This window comes from Carassius auratus, chromosome 38 (genome assembly GCF_003368295.1).
Source record: "Carassius auratus strain Wakin chromosome 38, ASM336829v1, whole genome shotgun sequence".
In the NCBI taxonomy this organism is placed as follows: Eukaryota; Metazoa; Chordata; class Actinopteri; order Cypriniformes; family Cyprinidae; genus Carassius; species Carassius auratus.
In genome coordinates, this window is record NC_039280.1 from 13866132 (window position 1) to 13892015 (window position 25884).

Genomic DNA, 25884 nt, shown 5'->3' on the forward strand with positions numbered 1-25884 from the left:
GCCATGGTGACTACTAACAGGAATTGTGTGACACAGTCTACATGACTTTAGCAAAGTTCATTCACAGAAAAGGTTAATGAGTGTAATGTCTGATTCTGCTTTATTTCCATACATTTTAAGGTAAAATTACAGCACAATCAAACACATCCTGCCATTAAAACTCCAAAACATTTCTCCAATCTCTGGTTGAAACAAAGGCACGTTATTTTTGCTATCTGGTATGTCATTAAATGCTGATGTGTGGCAGAGTCTTGTTGAATGATGACAGCAGGTTTGCAGCAGTATAGCTATTGACTGTCAGAGTCCAAGATTAAGCAAACAAATAGATAATGCATGAAGGAACACAGGTCTAGGCAAAAGGTAATGCAGAAAAAAATGACTTTTAACTGTTTTTTATAGGACTAGTCAAAAATGAAATTTTCACCCTCATTGACATCTTTATTTATTTGTCTCTGTGGAACACAAAATCTGAATTTTTGCAAACTTTGGAAGATGCTGGTTGTTTGGAACAACTGAACAATTGAAATACACAAAATGAGCTACTTTTATGGTGGTCATTGGTGTGAATTGGCCAGTGAGGAACAGAGCTGCACAACAATTCTTCAAATATCTTCTTTTTACTTCCACGGGAAACATAACAGCATTTGAATTTGAAACCAAATGAAAGTGGCTATATAGTGATTTTTTAATTTTTGGACTAGCGATTTCTTTAAGCAATATCAGAAATATATCCGAGACAATGGTTTAAACCACAAAGCAAATCAAATTATGAGGTTAACAGTATTACAAGATGCAACTGAAGCAAAATAAAGCTCTCTATGAAGGAACTATTCTACACAAGTAACGGAAATGGTCAAACTTTTACTTATATCTGGTGGATCGACGCAGTCTTGAATGCAGAGAGAAGATATGTGAAAGCAAAAGACAGGTCTGAAATTCCTGAGCGAAGAGAATTAGTAAACTGAAACGACATGAAATATGTTTTCAGGACGCAACGGGTAGGATCAATTATAAATATGGCTATTATCCAGACAAATTAAATGACAAAACTCCCTTGATAGTAATTGAGGAACAATATGATTTTTTTTTTGTCACGCTGGTAATGTGAAAACATTTGACCGATGTAAACCAAATTGCATCTGTTTTTCAAAACAAAATCAATTCTGAACTTGCAGTCCTGCTGCAAGTGATTTTGTCTGCAAAAAAAAAAAACAGCTCACAGAGACCCACTGTACATCTAAGAACACCTAAACTAGTCACCCTTTACATTAAAGGGCAGCTTCTGAGAAAACTCAGTCTTTCATTTCAAGACGCTTCCTTGTAACCAACTCCCATAAAACCCCAACACACACACACACACACACAACAACAATTCCTACAGCATCAGAAAGAGGGAAAGCTATGAACACACTGACCTCAAGACAAACTCTCTTCTCAGTTACATTTGGTCACAATGCACAGCAATACTCATAGACTCTAACATGACATCTGGAATGGCACCAATTACTGGCGACTTAATGTGATAAGCTTATGCGCCTGTTTCACGAGAGGTTTTTGCTGATCTCGTTCAGCTTAGTTGTTTACAACCAGCATAATATTTGCTGCATATAAAAAAAAAACACACAAAAAACATGCCTTATGTATTCAAGGCAGCTTGACTATGGACATACAGTACATTTCTATTAAATATCGCTATTTGGTTTTTGGTTTAAGGCACATTGTTAATGACAATCATCTGAAAAAATTTCAGACAGCATACAGTGATTAAGGCAAAATTAAAAACCTTGATCAATTAACAGACAGCAGAGATATGTGACAATAAAATGTTATTTAGCCATCTCCGCCTTTGAAAAAAACCTAAAGGCACAGAAAACATCAGCATTTTGGGATCCATTGTCTGGAATTGGCACAATAGCATCTGTTTCGAGGCACTATCTTAAAATGGGTGTTGATGTTTTCAAAAGGCTTCGGTTTAGTTTACTACACCATTGGTGTAGTGGTCCTCTGGTTTCACCAATGGACGCATGTAGTCTGTAGTTCTTTTATCCAAGTAATGCAGATACTTAAAAATCACAATGAGATCTAATTGAAACTCCAACACATCCAGGCAATGATCTTTGTTTTTCCCAGCATGGAAGCTGTGCGATTCAAAAGGTCCCTGGAGAGTGAAGAAGTCTCTCGAAAATGTGCAAAATCTGAGCTGGATTCTTTGGCAAAGGTATATGAGAGCCATGTCCAGTTTCTGTTACTTTCACTCTGCAGTTGTAGTGTTTTTTTCTAGTGTTGAGAGAGATACAGGACACTGAGGTTAGAGTATGGACAGGCTCTCACACTGGTGCTGACTGGCCCCAGCAAGAGACTCCATTTTGTGGTCTCGGCTTACGGACTGTAGAGATTCCCCTCGGGCCAGCACCATCATTGTGTCACTAGATATCCCGGCGAATTCAAAAGCGAAGGTGCCGTAGAACAGCATAATAATGACACAGAAGACCCACTCAAAAATAGCTGATGCATGTTGCAGGACAAAACTCTCCTGGACGAAAAACACCCCGCCTGAGGAAAGTTTCATCAAGGAATCATAGTGAACACTGTAAACTCATGCTCAGGCCCGTTTGCATTACAGGAAGAGCATGCATGAACTCAGTGACTGAGAAAGAAAAGCATTGCAATACTTGAAAGCTGAATACAACAGGATATTCGACCATTGTGGGAATATGTTATCTGAGTATATTGCAACACTAACCCCGACGAATGAAAAAAATAACAGCTACAGAATACAGCTGTCAGAATTAATAATTTTTTAAATGCTGTTAGTGCTTTTTTGACATCATAGCAAATGTTTTCACTCTAAAGTTCAGGCCACTCGACAAATTCGCTTATGTTATGTAAAGTGGGACAAAATGATTACATTATTTAACCATTTTACGCCACAGTTTCTGTGCATTTTAACCCATATTGATGAAGCCCCTCACATGACATGCAGGAAAAAAATAGTAGGCTAAATCATGTGCATGATTTACTGTTTCATTCCCTCGATTTATAAATTGTGCACATGATTTACAAATCGAGAGAAAGAATTAGTAAATTGTGCACACAATTTAGCAAATCAAGGAAACAAATTAGTAAATCGTGTGCACCATTTATAAATCGAGGGAACGAAATCGTAATCGTGTGCACATTTTTGTACATCGAGGGAACTATTAATTTATTTTTTTCTTGCATCTCATGTGTGGGGCTTCGTACATATTTAATGCACATAATGCGTATAAAATCTAAAATCAGTGTTTGATATTTTTGTCACACTTTAGTTTAAGGAACAGTTCACACTATTAATTTCTAACAGTACTACGACTTTTGCCTCAATAAACTCTTAATTTGCTGCTTATTAATAGTAAGGTAGTTTAGGTATGGGTTCTAAAATGTTATAAAATACTAATAAATGACAATAAATAATACTATTAATACAATATTATTAATTACTAATACTATTAATACTACTAACAAACTAATAAATCTAAACTAATAAATTAGTAACTGTACTAATAAACAGCCAATAAGCTAGAAAAAGATAATCAACAACTAGTTAAGAGGGACAATTGGTCCTTAAAATAAAGTGTTATCGATATTTTAAAACTGAATTTACCTTTACATTTACCACTACACTTGTCATATTTAATATTTTTACATAAGTATTTACAAATGACATTAACACATACAAAAACAATTAATTGTTTTAATATTGGTTTGAGAAATGGTGGGAGAGCAGGACAGAATGTTATATTGATTTGAAGAAAAAAAAGCTCAGATTTTATGCACGCTCTTGCATTAATATAATTATTGTTAATTATTGTGTCAATGTTAATCATGTAGTGAAAATCTGATGTTATGACAGCCTTAATCTAAACTGGTTCACAATCCTAATACAAATATACAATATAATAACATGAGAATGAGTGATAGTGTAAAGGATACTAAGCACCAGGGCCACAAAGGCCAGCAGGGTCATAAAGAGGCGCAAATGACCCAAATTATATTCTCCCTGAGTCTTCGCCAGGCGGTAGGTCAGCGCAGACTGCAGACACACAAACAGCATACTGGTGGGGAAGGCTACCCCTGCTCCAACATAGTGAAGAACCTTAGCGTTATCCACCTGTGAGGAACACAGTGACAGAAAACAGTGAGCACAGATTCACCAATCAAACTACAGACAGCATTAAAAACATCTCACATACTGAGGGTGTAGTTTAGCTGGTGTGGAGGGAATCCATGGTTACCATGAAGAAACATTTCCCTATATTCGAGGAGGAAAAACCACAAACAAACTTTCTGGAGTGCCTTTTCCTTTCTAAAAATAGCCACATCTCTTGGATTTAAAAAAGGAAAAAAAAATCAAAATTTACTTGAAACAGTGAAAGCTGGTCGGTTACAAATCAACAGTCCCGAAATTGTCATGGAACATACTGGGATACACAAGAAAATTGCTGTTTATGCAGGATTTCCATTTCTATTGCTGCAAGCTATGCTGTGCTTGCTAACACATGACTGTGTGGTGTGTTTATGGTCTGAATGCTGAAGGCAGAGAAAGAGGAGTTCACAATGCCACATCACACATCAGCAGCAGAGGGCAGCAGAACACCCACAACTACAATGAGCCCCATTAACTCCACTAGAAACCACACAAAACAAGGTCTCTAATACCTGGAAAATGTCAGTTAAAATAAATCCATATCATGCTTTAAAGTTAATAGCATCCAATAAAAAGTCCTATAAGGAATGTACAACACTTTTAAAAGGAGTCTCCTATGCTAAGACAAAATCAAAATTATAGAAAAAACAGTGAAATATTAGCGTAATTTAAAATAGCCATTTTTATTGTAATACACTTTAAAATGTTATTTATCCTGTGTCGCAAAGCCTAATTTTCAGCATCATTACACCAATCTTCAGTTTCACATGATCCTTCAGAAATCATGCTAATATGCTGATTTGGTGCGAAGTGTTGACAATGAAAATTTTGACAATTTAAAGGCTCTTAGCTAGTTATAAGTATTAATTTCTTCCAAAATTTCTTCTAGTATTGCATAGTTTAGCTGCATACAATATATGTCACTGTCCCTCAATCTATCCCTTTCAATAACTTCCCCTGTATTTATTTTACTTCTTTTTTTTTGACACACAAACAAAAGCCAAGTATCAAGTGTTGCAGGAGGAAATTTGGGAACCATAAATCAACTCCAGGCTTTGTCAGCGAACCACTGATTATCTCAGCAAATGATATCCTGTATGTTCCCCTAAGGCTAAGACTTCCCCTTCACTTCAGTGTCTAAATATTGAGCTGCTGTTGCCGTTGCTTACTTGCACTGTCATTATGACAAGGACATGCTTTCAGCTCTGTAATGTGCAAGGTGTGTAATGTGCATCTCAGGTTGAAGGACAACAGTTAAAGCTCTCGAAAGCTTCCTAGTCTTGTGGGAAACAAACACAAGGGATGAGACTGTGGTAATGTGACCTGTCATGGAAATACACTTTGATGCATTAATCTGCCAGGAGAAAATGCTTACCACAAACATTTGTTTGTAAAAAACAACCAATGTGTTGTAACTTTAAACTGTCGCTTCTGGCCACAATGCAAATCCATAAACAATAATGCCCCCCCCCCATTCAGTTCATCCCTTGTTGTCCACTCACATCAAAATCCACCAGCATATGTGTCTACAACTGTTTTAGAACAATATTTGATTGCAACAGTACTTGATCCGTGCATATTTCTCTCCTGTTTCAGATTAGACAATTTTATGAACGGAGGACTCATGTATTACCCAGGAGCAACCGTTTGAAGTCATGTGGATCACTTGTGGATTATTGTGATGCTTTTATCAGCTGTTTGGACTCTCATTCTGATGGCACCCATTCACTGCAGATGCAATGCTACATTTCTCTAAATCTTTTCAGATGAAGAAACAAACAACATCTACCTCTTAGATGGCCTGAGAGTGAGCACATTTTCAACAAATTTGTATTTTGGGGTGAACTATTCCTTTAAGATAGAGCACTACATAGCATGTCCAAGTAAGAAATCCAGGCAAACACTTTGACATTAAACTAACCACAGTAACAGACATATAAGAACAAGTTATTTTCTAAATTAGCAAGAGAGAGGAGAGGAGCTTTCACATGGACTTGCTTTAACATGTAGTTGAATACAAAAAAACTTGTAGATCTGTTTCTATGTCTCTCTTTTTGTGCAGACAGTTTTAAGTACAATAAAAACATCTTCAAGAGTTTGACAGCATTCAATAAGTAAGGCTGTCAAAACCAAATCGTCATCGAATTACATTATATCAGACTAATTAAATTAAAGTCAGGTCTTGCTGTTTTTCAGCTTTTCAAGCTTGTCTTTAAGATGCTGTGAAAAGTTAAAAGTAGTTAAACTTTGAACTTTTTGTTTTGCTGGGCTCTATCCAGCTGTTTTCGATACATGGACATGTCCTCTGTGAACAGCTCCACTCATTCTGTGCTGTCTGCTTTCAGTGAGTGTGGTTTGGCAAGGCATGTTGCCTGTAGTAGCAGTAAAAGTAGACTTCGCAAAAGCATAAAAGTGGTATTTTAAGCTTGGTTTGCTCTGACAGCACCAAAAAAGAGTCAATGGCCATGATTAACTGCATACATTTTTAAAAACTTTTTTGAGTTCAATTGAGTGGCCTAAAAATTGAGTTATGGGATTTGCAATAGGTATTTTATTTATCATGTCCATGTGTATATTTTCCTGTACTCTGGGAATGCAGAAAAAAAAGACCTTCACGGGCTGGCAGAAGGAATCTACAGTTTGCTTTGGCAGCCAGTAGCTGTCGGACCATCAGGACCAAGACCAAGTGAGAAACTCTGTGCACAGAAGACACAACTACACACACTTAAACAGCCAAGCACAGGAAGAGCCCCATGCTTCATTTATTCAGGATGATTCATCCAGTCCAATTCTGACCAAGGAACACGCGTTTGGCTGTAGTTAAATGTTTATAGCGGACCACACAAGCACGCACATAAGCATAAACATTCACACTCAAGTATAAAACATGCACACTTGCTCACAGTTTCTTTCCTCAGACAATCCATCTTTTGAACACTTGACAATAATTTTGGAACACACAACACTATTTATACACTTATATATTTATTTTTCTAACAAACATAGTTTATATTTTGAATTTGCACATAATATACCCGAACATACTAAATTGTCGATTGTAATACCTGTACATACTAACTGTCAGTTTGTATATTGTTATCCCTATTTATTTATTTGTTTTATTTTTTAGATTTTTGTCTTGTTACCGTCATTATGTTAAACTGTGGAAGCTTCTGTCACAAAAACAAATGCCTCGCACATGTAAACACTAGTGGTCGACCAATATGTGTTTTTTGACAGCGGACGCCGATATCTTGGAAAGCAGGGGAGTCGATAGCCGATATAAAGCCGATATGATTTTTACAAATTATTATTAATATTTAAGAAATTTTAAATAATTTGACAATGGATTAAAAAGTAAATGTGTAAAAGAAACATGCTTATACTTTAGATGACTAAAGAAATAAATATTTAATACAAATATAATTAAAAAGAAAGTAAACACTGTAACAAACAGGTCACTCAGTATTCTGAGAAGTTTGTGTGCACTGTGAATCATATTTTTCAAATAAAGCCAGGGTAACTAATAGGCCTAATATAAAAGCAATCATTATAGTACTTTCTGTATACATTAATTTTTTTGTTCAACCATTCTTTCTGATTATTAAACAGACTTCTATCTGTATTAGACAGAACTGTTAATGACGACGACGAACAAGACAGAGAGATAAATAAAAGTCAGAGGCAGCGTCAGAATAACACATCGGCCAAGCGGAAAAACGTATCAGCCAATGCCGATATTTGAAAAATGCCAAATGTTGGCCTGTATATCGGCCTTAGCAATATATCGGTCGACCACCAGTAAACACACCTGCCAATAAAGCTATTCTGATTCAATTTTCTGATCAGTTCTTGTGCCAGATTGTTCAGGTTTTAAGTTGCGATATAAGTAGTGAGTAATCCTTTCTTCCGCATTGTGTCCTACATCAGGTATACCAGGCAGCGCAACAAAATAAATTTTGTTTTAGTATCAGAATTCAACAAACGGTCAAAACAAATAAGGGGAAGCGAATCACAGACATGATTTCTCATAAGAATCGTGAAACCTGCCAAAAAAAAAAAAAAAAAGATAATTTGCACAGTAAATTTCTCTAAGGTTATGTAAGTAAAACACTATTACATTTGGATGGGCCTAAAAGTACATCTGCAAAAAAAAAAAAAAAAAAAAAAACTAGTCTCATTTGAATAGAGCTTTAGCTTATTAGGAAATGCCAGGCAAGCTAAAACAGGTCTGCTGGAAAAGAGGGGCCACACACCTGTACCTATCTAAACGGGATACACTCCAAAAAGCTTTGTTCTTCCCAGAATTGTTCTGTGGAACTGCACCACACCATTCTAAAACTAAAACTTGAATTCCAAGAACATCAGGACTATCAAGTTATATCAAATTTCGGATACTTCAACAGCACAGCCAGAGTTACATAACGTGACTTCTCTTTTTCCTGATGGTAATAATGAGAGTCTGCCTGCGCCCTTGTCATCCTACACCGCAGCGGTGGAATGCTCCAGAAGGGCAGGCAGGCCTGCTGAGGAGGTGCAGATGTGGCGTTCGGGCCACGTGCTCGTTCCCGCCTCTCCTGCCTGTCAGATCATGGTGGCTCTGTACTCCATACATACAGCACATGGTGCGTCGTGACTCATTCACCCACACTTCCAGTTAACTTCCCTCCATTTCAAAGAAAACAGGAAGGATGGTGTAATCTATCCAAAAGATATTTCGGGATTGAACGTTGGTGATGGGAATGGGATAACTAAGTCTAAATTTTCAGTTGTCTTAAATAAAGTAGTTAAAAACTAATTACTGAAAGGCTGGACTGTACTGTAATCAAGACAATTCAATCATCTGGAGTTAAAGTCATGAACACGATTCATTGGTGCACGTCTGCATGATATTCTAAAGAAAACCTGTTTGTAAAAATACGATACTCTCTAAAACAATTATTCTTTTTGGGCAAAATCACCATGCCATCTTGGCTTTCAACATCTTCCCTCCAAGCCTCTGAATCCATTTGAACTTCTCAATCAATTCCCGATGGATAGAATCAAGACCCATACTACACATTTGTCTTATTAAATATTCCATTCACCTGGAAATGTCACATTTAGGAAGTAAATAATACCATTTCAAGACTTTTAAGACCTCACAAAGTTACTTTACGAGTGCAGAATTCTCTCCTATGTTGACATATTTAGTGAAAATAGAGAGACTTGGGTCTCTGCAGTGCAAAAGTGGCCGTTTATCACCATGTGGGTGGTTTCAAACTGCTGGGTGTTTCAAAATCATGCAATCTAAATGATCCCCCTTACCCAACCCCACCCCTAAACCTAACGTCACTATGACATCAACCAATCAGGTATCATGGTGTAGAAACACCCTGATCTGGTAACTCCCATTACTTTCCTGCAGAGACCTATACTTGAAAATAGAAGCAGGCCATTTTGGGTTTGTTACTAAAAATAATAACATACATAAGTTACATCACAACTATGAACCATGGTTTGCTAGAGACCATCTGATCTAACAAACATCTGTGGCACGCAGGATGAGTTATCAATATTTTTGTTCTGTTTTTTAATAATAAGAAATATTTCTTGAGCAAATCAGTATATAATTATGATTTGTGATGGATCATGTGTCACTAAAGAGCAATGATACTGAAAATTAAGGTTCAAAACAAAAGGTTGTGGAAATGTACTATTTTATGATGTAAAAGTGTGGCTAAACACCGCCACCACAGAAGAAGATCAACACCTGCTTCATCATCACTGCCTGTTTAGACACTGTGCAGTGCCAAGCTGTAGAAACACAGGCTTTGCACTGCCTTCCTTCTGATCGCAATACTAGGAAAATTCATTTTATTTTTTATTAAATGCCAGATGCGTCAGTAAGAACTTGGTTCTTTATTCACTTTATTTTACTGCAAATTTGTTTACAAACCAGGCACAATTCAATGCAGGATTTTTATAAAAAGACAATGCTTTGCCGACTACATTGGATTAGACAGTAATGTCACAACACACAAGTGTGACTAACTGTTTCTATTACGTGGTCACTAGGGGTGTAACGATACGTGTATTCGTATTGAACCGTTCGGTACGAGGCTTTCGGTTCGGTACGCGGTACGCATTATGTACCGAACGGTTCGTTGGACTAATTAATTATATTTGGAAAATAAATAAAAAATTGTGAAATATAATGATATGCATTCAACAAGGTAGCCAAATAACCCAAACGACGTAACAGGCAACGCCCCCAAAGAAGAAAAAAAAATACCAACTTATATGTTTATGTTATGCTACAGGCGCTCGCTCACTCAGTACGCGCTGAAGGCTCGTTGCTAAATGGCCAATGCGATTAACAGACCAGAAATAGAAGATCCTCCAATAACCAACAGGTCTGGTGTTTGGGTGCACTTTACCAATCGATCGGGGCATCCAAACAAGCATGGAAATCAAAATGGACTAGTACTGTACTGTGTCGGAATTTCCTGAGCAGTACGATACAATTAACAGGCCTGCACGTCATTAGATAGAAGAACTGTTATAAATAGAACGGGCAGTTTTGTTTTTGTTTTATACAGTATGCTGCTAAGAAAACACCATAGACGATGGGTAAAGAATAGCTCCATCATTGTTCAATGTAAAAAAAAACATACTTTGTTAGTTTTAATAAATAAAACATTTTTTAAAAATCAAGGAAATTTATCTGCCAATTTTTTTTTTTTTGCTGTATCTAAAACGTACCGAACCGTACCGAACCGAACCGTGACACCAGTGAATCGTATCGAACCGAACCGTGAATTTTGTGAACCGTTACACCCCTAGTGGTCACTATTGCTTCGTTATTACAGATCGTTTGATATGTACTGAGTATTTATGTGTTTTTAACCTAAATCACACCAGCATCCATCTATGAATGATGTAGGCTGTCAAACATACACCACAATTAGCCAATCACAGCAATGTGCGTTTACTTCCGAGTCTACAATCCACCACACATATTCAAACTGAGCGTTCTGATGAGGGGGTCAAAACAGGACAGAAAATACTCTAATACTAATACATTTTGATGTTTGTTAATGTAAAAATCTTGATAACATTATAACGGGACCTCAGAGAAGAGTACAAAATAATTAAAAAGGCAGTTAACTGCACCTTTAACATGTTTTCTCTACAATCCACTGCAAAAGCTTTTTACTCTGAAGTCAAGGGAGTTTTATTTGGCAAACAGCATCCCTGTTGCTTTTCAGCTCATTTAAATGAAAGCCTGACTGGATCACAATGTGGCAGGCAGTGGGCAGGGACGTACTGTACACGTTTTCCTTGCACAAACAGAGGAGGGGGAGGGACTTCAAGAGCAGACAGCTTTTTTAACAGCTCCAGACTACAGATGGAGGAAAACAGTAGAGCGGAATGAAAAAAGTGGGCTGGCAAATGTGACCTAATGGACTGCAGTCTTCACATGTGCGACCCAAACATGGATCTCTCTGCTCAGTATACACTGTTGCATTCAACACAGCACGGGTGGTCCCATATCATCATAATGACCTAACGTGAGGCATTAAACCTATGTTTCCTGCTGCAAAGTCTGGGTTAAACCAGCATGACTTTCCATGATTTGTTTCATGCTGGAGATGCTGCTCAGATATCATGATCTTTCTGGTAAAGTTGGTAAAGGTGGTTAAAGGTTAGATCACCCCAAAAAAACTTTATTCTATCACTCAACCTCATGTTGTTCCAAGACTTTCCATCATCCTCCAAAAACAAATGCAAATAATTATAAAAAAAAACTTGTGCATCTATTCAAAGTCTACGCAACCTAAATGTTGAAGTTTAAAAAAGGTCATAAAGAGATCTTAAAGTAACCCATATGTTTAAGCACGAATCAGTTCTTGCACATCAAGAAAGTACGGTTGAGCTTTCATTTACCATACTGGACGTGCTCGATTTGTGCAGTAATGAACGCTTATACAGTATGTGAATCAAAGCCCAAACTACAACAGTTTATCATAAACAAAAATCATGTTTCTTAAGTAGAATTAAATTCCACTCAAATAGTGTGGATGTCTTTTATGATCTCATGAACTTTTTCTAAGGTTTAATTAAAAATGTCTTAAAGGGGTCATATGATGCTTCTTTAAATACTTTATTATTTTGTGTATTTGGTGACAAGCTTTAATGTTAAAAAAACACATTATTTTTCAAATACTGTACATTATTGTAGGTCCTCTATGCCCCGCCTCTCTCAAACACACTGTTTTCTACAAAGTCCTTCTGACAAGCCCAGTCTGCTCTGATTGGCCAACTGACCCAGTGCGATGTGATTGGCCGAACACCGAAAGCACTCGTTGGAAATGTAACGCCCCTTTCCATAATCGCAAGCTTCATCTTTAAAAATAAATGTTAATAATGTCCTTAGTTTTACCATCAGTCCAAGACCAAAAGGGGAACAGAGTCGTGTGACAGACACAGTGATGAAGCTCATGTGTTTGCAAATAACAAAACATACTTACAGAAGCTGATTCAGAAATGCCAAATTGTTGTTGCAAAGTCAGAATTACCTCCTGTCCAACAGTCATCCATAAAATGCATTGCTTTTCTTTTCTAAGTGATCTTAAAGATTCCTAAATGCATCTACTTTCAGAAGGCCATAATAAAGCGCTTTTGTTTTCTCCTAGATACAGACAGCATCTCTCTGACATGGATGTTTCATCACTTAACTGCGGTTACTGAAACCACGCCAGGACATAACAAACTAATTGGACTGAGCTTAAAGAAATGCAAGGGAGTAGCTTTGCTTGATTTCAAAACATTTCAAATTTGCAGGCGAGCAGAACCATAACAACTCTTAAGTCAACAACAAAATTGCTGATGAGATGAATTAAGTTCATTATGCTGCATGGATGAAGGTTCAGGCCTCTTTTTTAACACCTGCCTATGAAAGTTAATAAGACATTAATATAACTTGCTTCAGTGAGGGATGGACAAACAAGTCTGAACCTGTGCTCCTACACACAAGGTTATGCAATACTTTTGATTCAGAACACAGTTAGAATGCGGGTGCTTATATTATCAGGAGAAAGGTTTGTCTCTCCCCTTCTGTCTCTATGACAACCGGCCCATAAAAACCTGCATTGCCCTTGTTGGCCGACCTCGCCATATCACTAGCGGTCTAGGCACTCAGCCAAACGTCCAAACATTTCAACCTGCAAAGACACTGTCGCCAAGGGCTCACGCTAATTCATGAATAAAGGTAAAGGATGTTGTTTTCGAAGGACTTGAAGGAGCTTGTGGGTCTGCATGAGGGGCTTTATGGAGTCTGCTGTTTATTGTTCATCTAAACACTCTGGAGGAGGATCCAGGGCAGAACGGGAGTAAAGTATAACTCAAGCATGGATGACAAAGGTGTTCTCAAGATATATCTTAGTTAAACTCTAACCCAAACACCGATATATACACATGCACACAACTGCTCACTAAGATACACTCACAAACATAAGCATGCATAAAGACCTGGGAGCCAAATATTTGGAAACACAGGACTTAATATGTGCCTTAACATTATGTTAAAATATGTTGATGCTAAAAAAGACAAAAAATAAGCATTAAAAATACAAAATGTATGTGTGTGTGTGTGTGTGTGTGTGTGTATATATATATATATACATATTTAATTAATTCATTTATTAAATTATAATATTTCAGTGACTATTTTTCAGCCTTTACACATATATATATATATATATATATATATATGGGGAAAAAATACAAATAGTGCTAACAAACAATGGCTAGGTGTGTCTCCAAACATTTGACTAATCTTATAAATCACCAGCTCTACAACAGGTCATAACAGTGATTTTGCAGGAAACCACTACGCATTAATAAAAGCATGAAGCCTATGAGAGTGCATTTCCTCTCCTGTTGTCAAATGTTCAACCTGAAGACCGTGGAGAAATCATCCTGTGCTGATGTGGAGCAGTTTTTGGACACAGTAAGTAAGGTTTATGCAAACTGTACCTGGAAGTTGCCGACCATGATGAGTCCTGCAGCACAGATCCAGCCGGTGGAGAGACTTGCTGTGTTTAACACACAGTTCTGGTGCTTCTCTATCACATGGGCATAGTGGAGCAACACTATCACCATCACTGAGAGTGGGAAGAGGACAAAAAAGATTTTATAAAGAAACACAATAATTAAACAGTTGCTTTACAAACAACTGATAAGCACAAATTGAAAAGACACTGAATGTGAGTTTTTAAAGTGATAGTTGATCTAAAATAAAAATTCTGTAATTATTTACTCACCCTTATATCATTCCAAACCTGTAAGACATTCGTTCATCTTTGGAGCACAAATTAAGATATTTTTTATGGTCTCACAGCTTTGGAACGATACACAATTAATGACAGAATTGTCATTTTTGGGTGAACTAAACATTTAAACAAAAATGACATAAAAATCTAAGCAAAACTCCTGAAGAAAAGCAGCCACAATGTGACATTGAAATATAAAACAGTTTGTGCATATCATCTGGACAATCTCCAGCAGTCACTAAGACGTACCATGTCAAAAACAACATTTTGAAGTTTGGCTACATTTAGATTTCTGAAGTATGTGAGTTCATATTGCAGTCATATTTGGCAAGATACTGTAAACCAAAGTTCATTCAAGGTATACAGTGTTATCTGTATAAACAGGTTTCAAAAAGTTACACTCAATAAGTGCCAAATGAAAGTACAAATTGGCTTTGGTGAGTATAAACATGAGAGTAAGTGATGTACTGTATGCTATCCATAACAATCGGACAAATCTGTTGTGACATGCGCCCTCATCTTCTAATGATTTCAACTTCTCATTGGGAAATCTTCCACTGACGTACACAAGATGATATATATCTAATTGTTGTTCACCAGAAGTAGTGACACTTATATCAAATATCCATTTGCCAAAATGATTTTTTTTTTAATAAACAAAAACAGCTAAATAGACCAGTTATCATAATATAGCCTATATCAACCTGTCCATTATCCAAACCACTTTTCCTCTGTACTGTCACAGAGATGCTAGAGCCTATATGGCCTGTTTACTTTATAATAATATAACTTTTCATATATATTTGACATTTTAAAAGTCTATTATGCTCACAAAGGATGCATTTTGTTTAATACAGTAAATTAAAATAAAAAATGCTTCCAATTTCCAAAAGTAGCGCACCACAACTTTTCAAGAAACAGATTAAAGTTATAATTTAAATTACAGGAACAAGTTAATTCGCTCTGCTTAAGTTGTTTTATCAGATGTCTAACAAATAAGTCATGAATGCATGCAGTGTGTTATCTTGCTAGGTAAGCGTGGCCCAAAAAATTAGACAGAAGAACGATAGTCTTTTATCTTATTTCCAAACCAGCTGTCCTTAGACTCAATGAATCAGACTTACTCATAATAAAACATGATTTCTAGTATTCTTTGGACAAGAAATTACTCATTGTTTTCCTGGAAAATCAAAAAAAAAAAGCCTGGCAATGTGGAAAGATGAGGAGAGAGTGGATAAAAGAGGGACTTCATGGTGAGATCTCTAAAGTAAATCAAGCTGCTGCAATCTGCTCAACTGTTTTACTGCTGGGTTAATGCTTAATAAAAACTGGCAGATGTGGCCTGTTATAGTGGCAAAGTGTGTGTGTGTGTGTGTGTGTGTGTGGAGGGGAGAATAAACCCCTCCTCCTTTCTCAGCCCAATCCTCCCAGAACACTCCTAGTCAACATTAAAAGCTGTCATGACAACATTAATTATAGTATTGAGACACTGCATGAAGGACCAGCATGAATTTACTTGCTGGCTATTGCTGTTCTTGCTTACGGACCACTATAGCCATGTTTCTAACCAGTACGATTCAAGTCAACCAGCATGGTGAAGCTGGATGATCAAGAAAGTCCTGCTGGTTAAGCTCGATCAAGAGCTCACTGAGGACCAGCATCCAAAACAAAACATGCTGGTGACCATTTATTCTGGTCTTTTTTGGAGAAGGCTAGGATGTAACTACCTATAAGATATGTAACTTTTGTGGTAGTAATGCATTTAGGATGTTTGTTACAACATGTAGGAGAAGTAACAAGCATGGAAAAAGTCTGCAGGCGAAGATAATTAACTCTGTTTAATAAAATCCAGCTGAAACGGCACAACAGCAACAGAAATTGTGGTGAGTAATGGTTGTTTACTGCATTGGACTACACTGTCCGCTGCAGTCTTCCTTCCCAAGCATCTACTGTTGATGTTTCCCTCATGAATGGGATTTCAGTGGATATGGGCACAGGAAACAATGGGAATTCAGCATAGACAGCAATCTGCAAATGGCTAAATATATCTGCTTACCGCGGACTAACTTTAAACTTTATCTTCTTGTGCTCTGAACAACCCCAGAATCCCATTCTTCTAAATGGGTATAACGAAAGGTCAAAAAAGGTCACAGTCTTTCCAACTGCCTGTCTGTGTATATGTTTGTGTGTAGGTGTGTTTGTAAGCACGGTTTCCTGGAAATAAGTTCCGCAGGACACAAGACTGGGGACTCAGAAACACATGGTACCCATTGGACATGGGCTATTATTATTTCTGCTGTGTAACTACCACCACTCTACACAGACAAACAAGGCTATGTTCAACTCCAATCAAACTCACTCTACATTAAAGGCAACGTTTAGCCTGAAAATGTGCCTCTCTTGAGCTAGATGTTTCAGATTTTGAAAGGTCAAGGCGATATGCCTTTAGTGTGTCATTGGCTTGGCACAATATGACAGCGTGAGAGAACACTAATATTGCCAGACAGAATGATTGCAAACTACGATTGTGCATTATTCAGAACTGAACTGAATTTCAGTTGAGGGATGCAGAATTGGAAATTCATTTGAAAATGAAGTAGATTTGAAATTAATTAAAAAAACACTTTTTACACTTTTCACACATATTTCATTAATCTTTTTAAAGTCAAATTTCGAATGTTGGACTGACAAAACCTTTAGATTGATTTTTAGTTCTATTTTATTTTTAATCAGTAATTTCAGTTCCTCTAGTTAGTCATTTTAGTAATTTCAGGACTTTAAATTAGTTATTTTATTTCAGTTAGTCGCAAAGGTTTTTATGGTTTTCATCTAATATTTATATTTAAATTTATTTTCGTATTATTTCCATAACGGACCATAATTTTGTAATAGTTTTAATTACAATTAAATTTCCCTTAGGTGAAAGAAATCCTATAAAAACCGATGAGATATTCTATGGTTAATGTGGATGAGAGTGCTTTAAATCACAGGACAGAGACTCCAACAACCATCCATGGAAAACCCTTTAACGGGCAATGGGATGTGAAAATTATAGCTTGTGAGGAATATTATATGAGGATGACACTACGACTCTAAATCAGCGCTCATAAAGAATTTCAGTCATGTAATTTTCTCTAATTTCTGTGTATCTCTGCTCCGAGAAGGTTCCAGTAAGTAAAGGGTGAAATGTGGCGGAAATACCACAGCCCAAACACATTAGCGAGACGACACCTGTGTATTTATGGATCACAGGTTTTCACCTTGGTGCAACATTCCCTCAAGAGAACAAAAAACAAGAGATAAAAGTAAACAACAGCCCTGTCACAAGGTCTATAGGTGCCTAAACTAGCTTCAGTTAGTTCTTGCTGCGAACTCTCTCCACCCTGTTTCCCTACTGTTAGAGCGCTACAGTGCTGAGATGTTTCCTCTAGTGCCGTGCTGACATCTAAAAAGCTCTTGAAATCTCAGATTTGGGAACACTGAGCATTATATAAGCCACATGAAAACAATGCAGCCCTGGGGAACCGCTGGTCACCCTTGATCGAAAAGTCGGCATGCCTCTTTATCGGGCCGTGCTCTGCGTTTTATAAACTTTTTTAGTGTAAACAACTGTATTACAGTCCTATTGTTCTGGAACGTTGATGCATTCGAGGAGGTTTTGTTTGATAGTCGTGTTATATTAAACACTTTGAAAAAGAATTCAATACCCAACTTTCTTGTATTGTTGGAGGAACAACGGTAATTTCCTTGTGCAAACAGGCAGAGTCCGAATCTCCCAGCAGGAGAACACTCTCACTTATCGTTACACAGGGTGCGGGACTGAACACAACAATACAGCTCTTCAGCTCACAGCATGAACACTGCCACCAGGCCCAGGCGCTCGGGTCAGAGGTCACACTGAACCAGTCATTCTTTACAAGTCTCTCCTCTCAGAGACCTGCTTTATAGTTTGCACTCAGCTGTAACCGACAGTATCTTTGTGAAGTATAGCTCTGCTAAAACAGGGTGCCGCTGAATTTATGTTCAGGGAGCTCCATGAGCCAAGTTTTGTGGCTATGACTCACCGGTTCTTTTAAAAATATATAATTTTTAAAAAAATTCGATTTAGCTTAAGCATTTAAATGTTAGCTATTAACATTTGTATGTTAAGGGGATTTCTGTTCTTGTTTTTCTGCTTGGCCTCTGCTTGTTTTTGCTGTGATGTGATTCAAATTCAATTCAGACCTTTTCTGAAGATGATTCATCCTTCCAGAACAGCAACTCACTTGGCGTCTGATGACAATGTTCGGTAATGTGCAGTGACTGCATCGAGGGCTCAGTTTTATAAATGCTTGAACGCACATATCCACTCAGCTTTTTTGAGTTGTGAAATACCAAAGTGGTATGTAAACAATTGCTTTTCTAGGCAAGTTTAGAGAATGAGCAGTGTGTATAGTTAGCTTTTAGATGATAATGTCTTCTCCTAAAAATGTGCCATGAGTGAACATAAATACAGCCATAATTTTGAAGACAGTTGGCCTTGTATCGTTCGTCAACCAGTGGTGGTGATATTGCACAAATGCAAACACACTAAGCCTGTGGTTTCCTGAGCTGATTGCTGCCCAGACACTGCCCAGACATTGTGCTACAGATGGGAATCATTTACTGGGGATTGAACTACAGATTGATCTGAAATTCCAAAATCCAAATAAAGTTCAGGAATGCTATAAATGAGAGGGAAACGGAAGTTAACACTTAAAGGTAAAGTGTGCAATCTACAAATTTCTAAATACTTTCTCCTATCCCAGGTTAACATGCAATAAATATATAAGAAGGCTATTTGACGATTTCCCCTAAAAGTGTAAACACTGAGCTCTATGTTTAAGAATCATAATTATCTTGACACAAGTTTAAGGATGGCACTTTCTGTTAATGTGATTTTTTTGTGGCTAAAGATTTTTCATTGCCACTATGTGAAATTAAATGCAAACAAACCTAGAATGATTAGAATGTACACTGCTGTTTAAACGTTTCTGGCCAATATATTTGTGTTTATTCTTAAGAAAATTATACCTTTATTCTGCAAGGATGCATTAAAGTGATAAAAAGTGACATATTTATGATGCTGCAAAACATTTGTATTTCAAATAAATGCTTTTCTTTTGATGTAATGATGCGGCAGCATGCTCAACTTTCCCACAAATTCCTACCAGTACCACTTAAATTAGAAAACATTATTATAAGCTAAGGCTTAGGTAAGTAGGTGGTTTTGAACACTGCCCAGTTATTTACTTGCTCAAAAATGGATTTTGTATCATTTTTAACCCAAAAACTTATGGACTGCAGCTTTAAAAAATATTAAAATAGGAAACGACTATTTTATATTGCAATAATATTTCAAAATATTATGTTTTTTTTACTGTATTTTCAAACAAATGCAGCCATGGTGAGCATAAATATTTCTAAAACAACTTACTGACTTCTAAACTGCACTGTAAGTGGGAGGTGTGCATTGTAAACTCACCCATAAAGGATCCAGTGCTGCAGATGAGACTGAAGAAGCAGCTCTCTGGAGGAAGTGTGCCACATTTACTGCAGATCAGAACATCATAACAGAGGTTAGATGCCCAGGGTTCTCATTACATGAATAGACAAACATACATAGATGCACATTCCAAAGCAAAGGGTCCTGAGGGATGAACTTTCACTGGCAGCTGGCTAAAATAGGCCTGTTCGGCTCTCGGGGCACACTGGCAGCTGTGGGTTATTGGGAAAAAAGAAGGATAAAGCTAGAAGAGGGAGACCTTAGCTTTTCTCACACAGCTTTCACTCTGTATGGGAACAAGTCAAAAGATAAGCAAAGATAGGGCCTTAACTGATGAAAGACTGGGCCAGCACCTCACCATGAAAGGAAATTGTCCTTATAAACATACATCATTACTGAAGACCATTTCAGTTTTATGTAACATGTCACTGTGGTATGAAGCCTTAAAAAGGAGATGAAGCTGCAAATAAATGCAGTAAACAAACGTAAACTTACAGGCAATCGGCTGAAAAGGGAACAGGCCACCCCCCAACCAAATTAGTAAATTCTGTCATCATTAAATCACACTCATTTCTTTCTAAACCTGTTCGGTTGTTAAGTGGTGACATAAGAATCGCTGTTTCCGGGTCCAAGCCTCAGCTCGCGCAAATTGAGAATACAACCTCAGCAGCCGTTTATGAGCACTGTATATTCACATTAAACAAGTGTTTAAGTGTTGTTAAGATTTAAAACAATGACAAAAAGCTTCATAATAGTCTCATGAATGTGATCAAATATGACTTTTGAAAACTGTATGATAGTCTTATGTGAGGGACACACTTGAAACCCAATCATTATTCATTGAAAATTACATTCAACCTTTAATTTTATGGATAAAGACCTAAATGAACATTTAGTTACACAGAATAAAGTAAGTAAGTAAGTCTTTTGGGACAATATGAGAGTTAATGAATTATGACAGGATAACTGTTAATAAATAGTAAGGCCATATTTTCGTAATAAAAATTCTCTGAACCTAACTCAGCTTTCCTAAACCATGTAATAAGTTCCCGCTAAATGAGCCTCTGCTGGATTACATATACATTACATATTACATAGCTATGCTTTCTATAAATAAACCACTGAGGTGTTAAGCTCTATAATGATAAGATAGAAATGTGTATGCTGTTCTGAGTGTGAGTGTGTGTGTGTGTGTGTGTGTGTAGTTCTGACCTTTCACCCACTTCAGAGCAGCTCTGGGCTGAGAACCGCAGACTATATAGTGGGTAGCAGTCAAAATAAACCCACACACACACACACACACACAGACAAATGCTGGTAGTAGAAATGCAGATCATGGACACACCCAAAGGCACACATAAATAAGGCTTATAACTTAAGTTCATACTCCATAAACCACACAGCTCTGAAGGCAAAGGAGACAGATGGTCTATTGAACAGCTCGGGTCAAAGATCCCACAAGTTATTCCAGAATTCACAATATATGCATTGTCAGATTTCCCTTTGGTGGTAAAATGCCTAGAAGAGCCAAATAAATGAACAACATGCTGAGGCTAAAACTATCTTGATGCTCTTGCCCTTTTTGCCATTTTGGTTTCAGTTTTTCCTCAGTAATTTGGGAAATTCCTTTGTGTGGTGAACAAGTTGCAGCTCCTCTAAGTGTTTTTCTCCCAGCAGTAAAAATATCTTGTACTGGTGAAATATCTTGTTTCGTAAGGGTGCCATGTAGATCCCCGTTTCTCCCCTTGACCCTATCTCGGTCTTCAGATTGAGGAAAACAGAAATGACATGCATGCAGAAGAAGAGAAGGGGTCGTGGAAAGAAGACCACTGCTTCAGATAGAGAGGAGGGCTAAGAACAACACTTTCGTTCATTTCAGACCGAATTAAAAAAAAAATACTTTAATAATTTTTTTTTTTATTTAAAAAAAATACAGGAAAACTTACAACTGAAATTAAAATGAAAACAGACATTTTAAAAATTGAAATTAATCAAAACATTTTGTTAAGTAAAATAGCATCAAATTGTAGTGTTGTCTGCATTTGTAAACCTCAAGCATCCAACCCTGTCACTGCATGAAACAAAATACACAAATAATTAATGTGAAGCATAAATTTATTATTAACTTTTAGTACCAAACTAGCTAGGCCTTATAGCTTTGCTAGCTTTATTTATGCTAAACCTATAACGGTGATATCCATTTGTGTAGTTTTGTTCTCGCTGTTATATCCTACAGACCTTATGAGAGGAACATTGTCCAGAGTACAGCACATGGTTGGTCCCCTCTGCATTGGCAGATCCATGTCACATGACTGGTTATACATCCTGTAAGTAAACAAATACACAGACAACCATGTAATTATTACACATATGGAGTTAAAACACACTGTGCATAAATAATAATCAATCATACAGCTACATCTGTCTAAGTTACACACCGCTGCATTCCTACTGCACACTGGATGACACGACCACAGTTACAACTCACTTCCAGTATAAACCTGTTTTGACAATCGCCATAACTTCAGTTCATACTACACCATGCAGAACTCAATGCAAACATAACGTGGCTACACTTCATTACTAAAGCAAGCACATCCCGCACTACAGGACTAATGCTCCTCCCTCTAAGTGAAAAAAGGAAATGAAAGACCACTTTTGTTTCCAGAGTGTAAAAATTACCCAGGAATGCAAAGGACTTTAAAACGTTAAGGCAGCCTGTGGGCCACATTTCATTAAACAGACCAAATCTGATCTCGTCTGTTCAGCTTCAGCTCTACATATGACACCTAGTCAGAAAGTTAAGTTTTCACTGATATTCTGGGACAGTTGGTTTTATTCATCACTCATATTAAGGATGAATAATCCTCTGCGACCACCTCTGCTCATGGACCCACATACAGACGGCATTATTACTGCTTTAAATAATTCAAGCACAATGTGCCACCTCCCAAAGCCCAAGAGCAGCGCTAACACTAATGTTACCTAGTCACCGCTATGCTCCATATGCTAATGTTTGACTAAAGCTCTCATTGTATGAAGCACAAGTTAACCTGCGATTAACAATGAAAATAAACAGGATTCAATTCCTCACTGGCTAACACGTCCTTGAGCCAAATGAAGTTAATGAGAAAGGATTCAGACACTCGTTCAACATCTCATGTCGAATACATTACTCATTAGAGAAGATGACGCATGAAGAAGTGTAGGAGATACTAAGTCAGGAGGTCGCTCTCTGATGTGTGCATTTTAAAAAGATGTTATCAGTAAATGATTAATAGCCTTAAAGCACATGCACCGAAATAAGCTGTTTTCTTAAAAAATATGATTAAATGCACATCAGTTAGCAACATGCAGCAATAATAAACATGCAAAAATAACCTTTAGAAAATCACCTTTAAAGTTGTCTAAATTTAGTTCTTAGCACTACATATTACTAATCAAAAATATTTATATATATATATATATATATATATATATATATATATATATATATATATATATATATATATATATATATATATATATATATATACGGTAGGAAATTTACAAAATATCTTCATGGAACATGATCTTTACTTAATATCCTAATGATTTTTGGCATACAAGAAAAATCAATAATTTTGACACATACAATGTTTTTTTTTTTTTTTTTTTTTTTTTGACTATTGCTACAAATATACCCCAGCAGATTAAGACTGCTTTTGTGGTATGAATAATAAATACATGTAATAAATAAATAAATGTAATAAAATAATTAAAAGAAAACACAATAATCTTTAGTAAACGTCTTACCAGTTGTCCACAGGACAGACATGTTGGTTATACAAGGCCATGGCATACCTGGAAAAATAGAAATTAATGATACATTAGCCACACAATAAATCAGTGAAAACCAAAATAAAAGTTTTAAAAGAAGGATTCAAAATTGTATTGTCATTACTATTTGCAAGGACAAATTTGTCTCAAAAGTTAATTTGTGAACCTTTATTGTTGCATTGGTGATACTTTACAATTAGGTCTTATTCGATAACATTAGTTAATTTTTTTACATGAACTAACAGTAAACAATATATATTTTAATGCATTTATTGTATTTAATAAAAACATTTATGTTGATGTCAGTTCACAGTTAATTATCTGATGTTAACAGATGCAACTTGTGATCTTAAAAAATATTAGTAAATGTTGAGATTAACAAAAAGATTAAAAAAGGTTTGCTTTAGAAGTATTATTAATTGTTACCTCATGTTTCTCATTGCATCTGTACATAATAAACATCATACAAACAGAATGGACATAAACAAATCCAAATAAAAACCTAATGCCTGAAAACAGTCTGTCTTTGAATGCAACCACAATTCTGTCAAATTGAAAACTGTTTCAAATCAATGTTTCAAATCAAACTGACCACAAAACAATTTAAACCACTCATGTCTGAGATTACACAAAGAAACACAGTACAGGCCTAAGGCTTAGAGGTTTGAAACATATAAAATCCAGCAAGTTCACTTAGTTCACATATTACCACTATCAAAAATATGCTTTGGTGTCCTACACAACGGCAGCAGCCTGAGTATTCACTGATAAAACCAGAGTTTTATGACCCTTTGACATGTTTTCTGCACCAAAAACCAATAGTCCATATGACCTGTACATCTTCAGCTTACATCGGCATTATGTGTGATTCTTTACTCACGTTGATGCGACAAGGTCAACACCCTCCTGATCCAGTCACATCGACCCTCAAGAGATGTCAATGAACATAGGACCATCAGATAACGGTCAAAGCAAACGTTTGCCTACAGATTTTAACAGAATCTGATGAAAGAGCATTTCCAAGCAAAGCTAAAGTTACTTGCGAGTGAACAATGAGACAAGAAAAGCTACTAAGTGCTCTGTGGAAAGTGAACACACACGGCACCTGCTGCTGGATACCATCTCTGTCCGTCTTTCTCCCATCTCACTGTTGACATACACACACAAACACATTTGCATTTGTCCAGCATAACTCCATCTGACAGCACGCAGGGTCAGGAGTGGGCTAAGGAGCAATTAGGTTTGTTTTCATCTCAAGTCAATGTGTGTGTGTGTGTGTGTGTACCTGTTTTTCTATTCTGGTGGGGACTTAAACCTGAATACACACAGACTGTCACAGTAGGGTTTTTTGAAAATCAAAAAATGCTGAAAGTTTCCTGTGAGGGGTAGGTTTGGTGTAGGGTTGGTTTAGGCCGATAGAAAATACGGTCTATACAGTAGAAAAAGCATTACAGCTATGGAGAGTCCCCACAAGAATAGCAGACCAGACGTGTTGTGTGTGTGTGTGTGTGTGTCCACAAATGACAGATCACCTGAGCCTTGCACTACACTTAGGACGACACTGAAAGAAATTACATTTGGTAAACAAACATTCTGCCATCTGCCCTGGCTGGTGTTGTGAATAATCATGCAGGCTGTTACCAGGTCACTCTCAACATCACAGAGAGTCACACAGGCCTTCGTCAGAAAACAGTCTGGATACAGAGAAACCCTGCTCCCGCTTAGATTCCACAGTCCATCTGCTCACCATAAGATTTGGATTTGCTCTCTAAAATAACTCATGACAGGAGTCAATCGTGACTTTTTTGGCTAAACGATACTTCATTTTTGTTCTTTCAAACTGGTGCTTTCAAAAGGGTAGTTCATACAAAAATCATATTTCCATCATCACTTACTCAAAATCATGTCATTCTAATCCTGTATGACTTTCTTTCCTCTGTGGAACATAAGATGTAATTTAAATAACGTCAAACAGATTTGGTGATTATTGACTTCCATTGTATAAACTAAAATCGTTGTGACATTTCTCAAAATATCTT

General features: G+C 36.8%; 1 protein-coding gene across 1 annotated transcript in view; it reads right to left on the reverse strand.

Moving 5' to 3' along the window:
* Positions 1 to 77: 77 nt before the first annotated feature.
* The window catches only part of zgc:154058 (Frag1/DRAM/Sfk1 family protein), a 29754-nt gene continuing 3947 nt past the window's right edge, over positions 78 to 25884 (reverse strand). Inside the window, exons 3-8 of the mRNA XM_026224276.1 lie at positions 23822 to 23869; positions 22265 to 22351; positions 20006 to 20073; positions 14207 to 14334; positions 3973 to 4150; positions 78 to 2553 (exon numbers count right to left, since the gene is read on the reverse strand). Of these exons, the coding sequence (XP_026080061.1) occupies positions 2309 to 2553; positions 3973 to 4150; positions 14207 to 14334; positions 20006 to 20073; positions 22265 to 22351; positions 23822 to 23869 (754 nt within the window). The 3' untranslated portion in view covers positions 78 to 2308. The remainder of the gene's footprint in view (positions 2554 to 3972; positions 4151 to 14206; positions 14335 to 20005; positions 20074 to 22264; positions 22352 to 23821; positions 23870 to 25884) is intronic.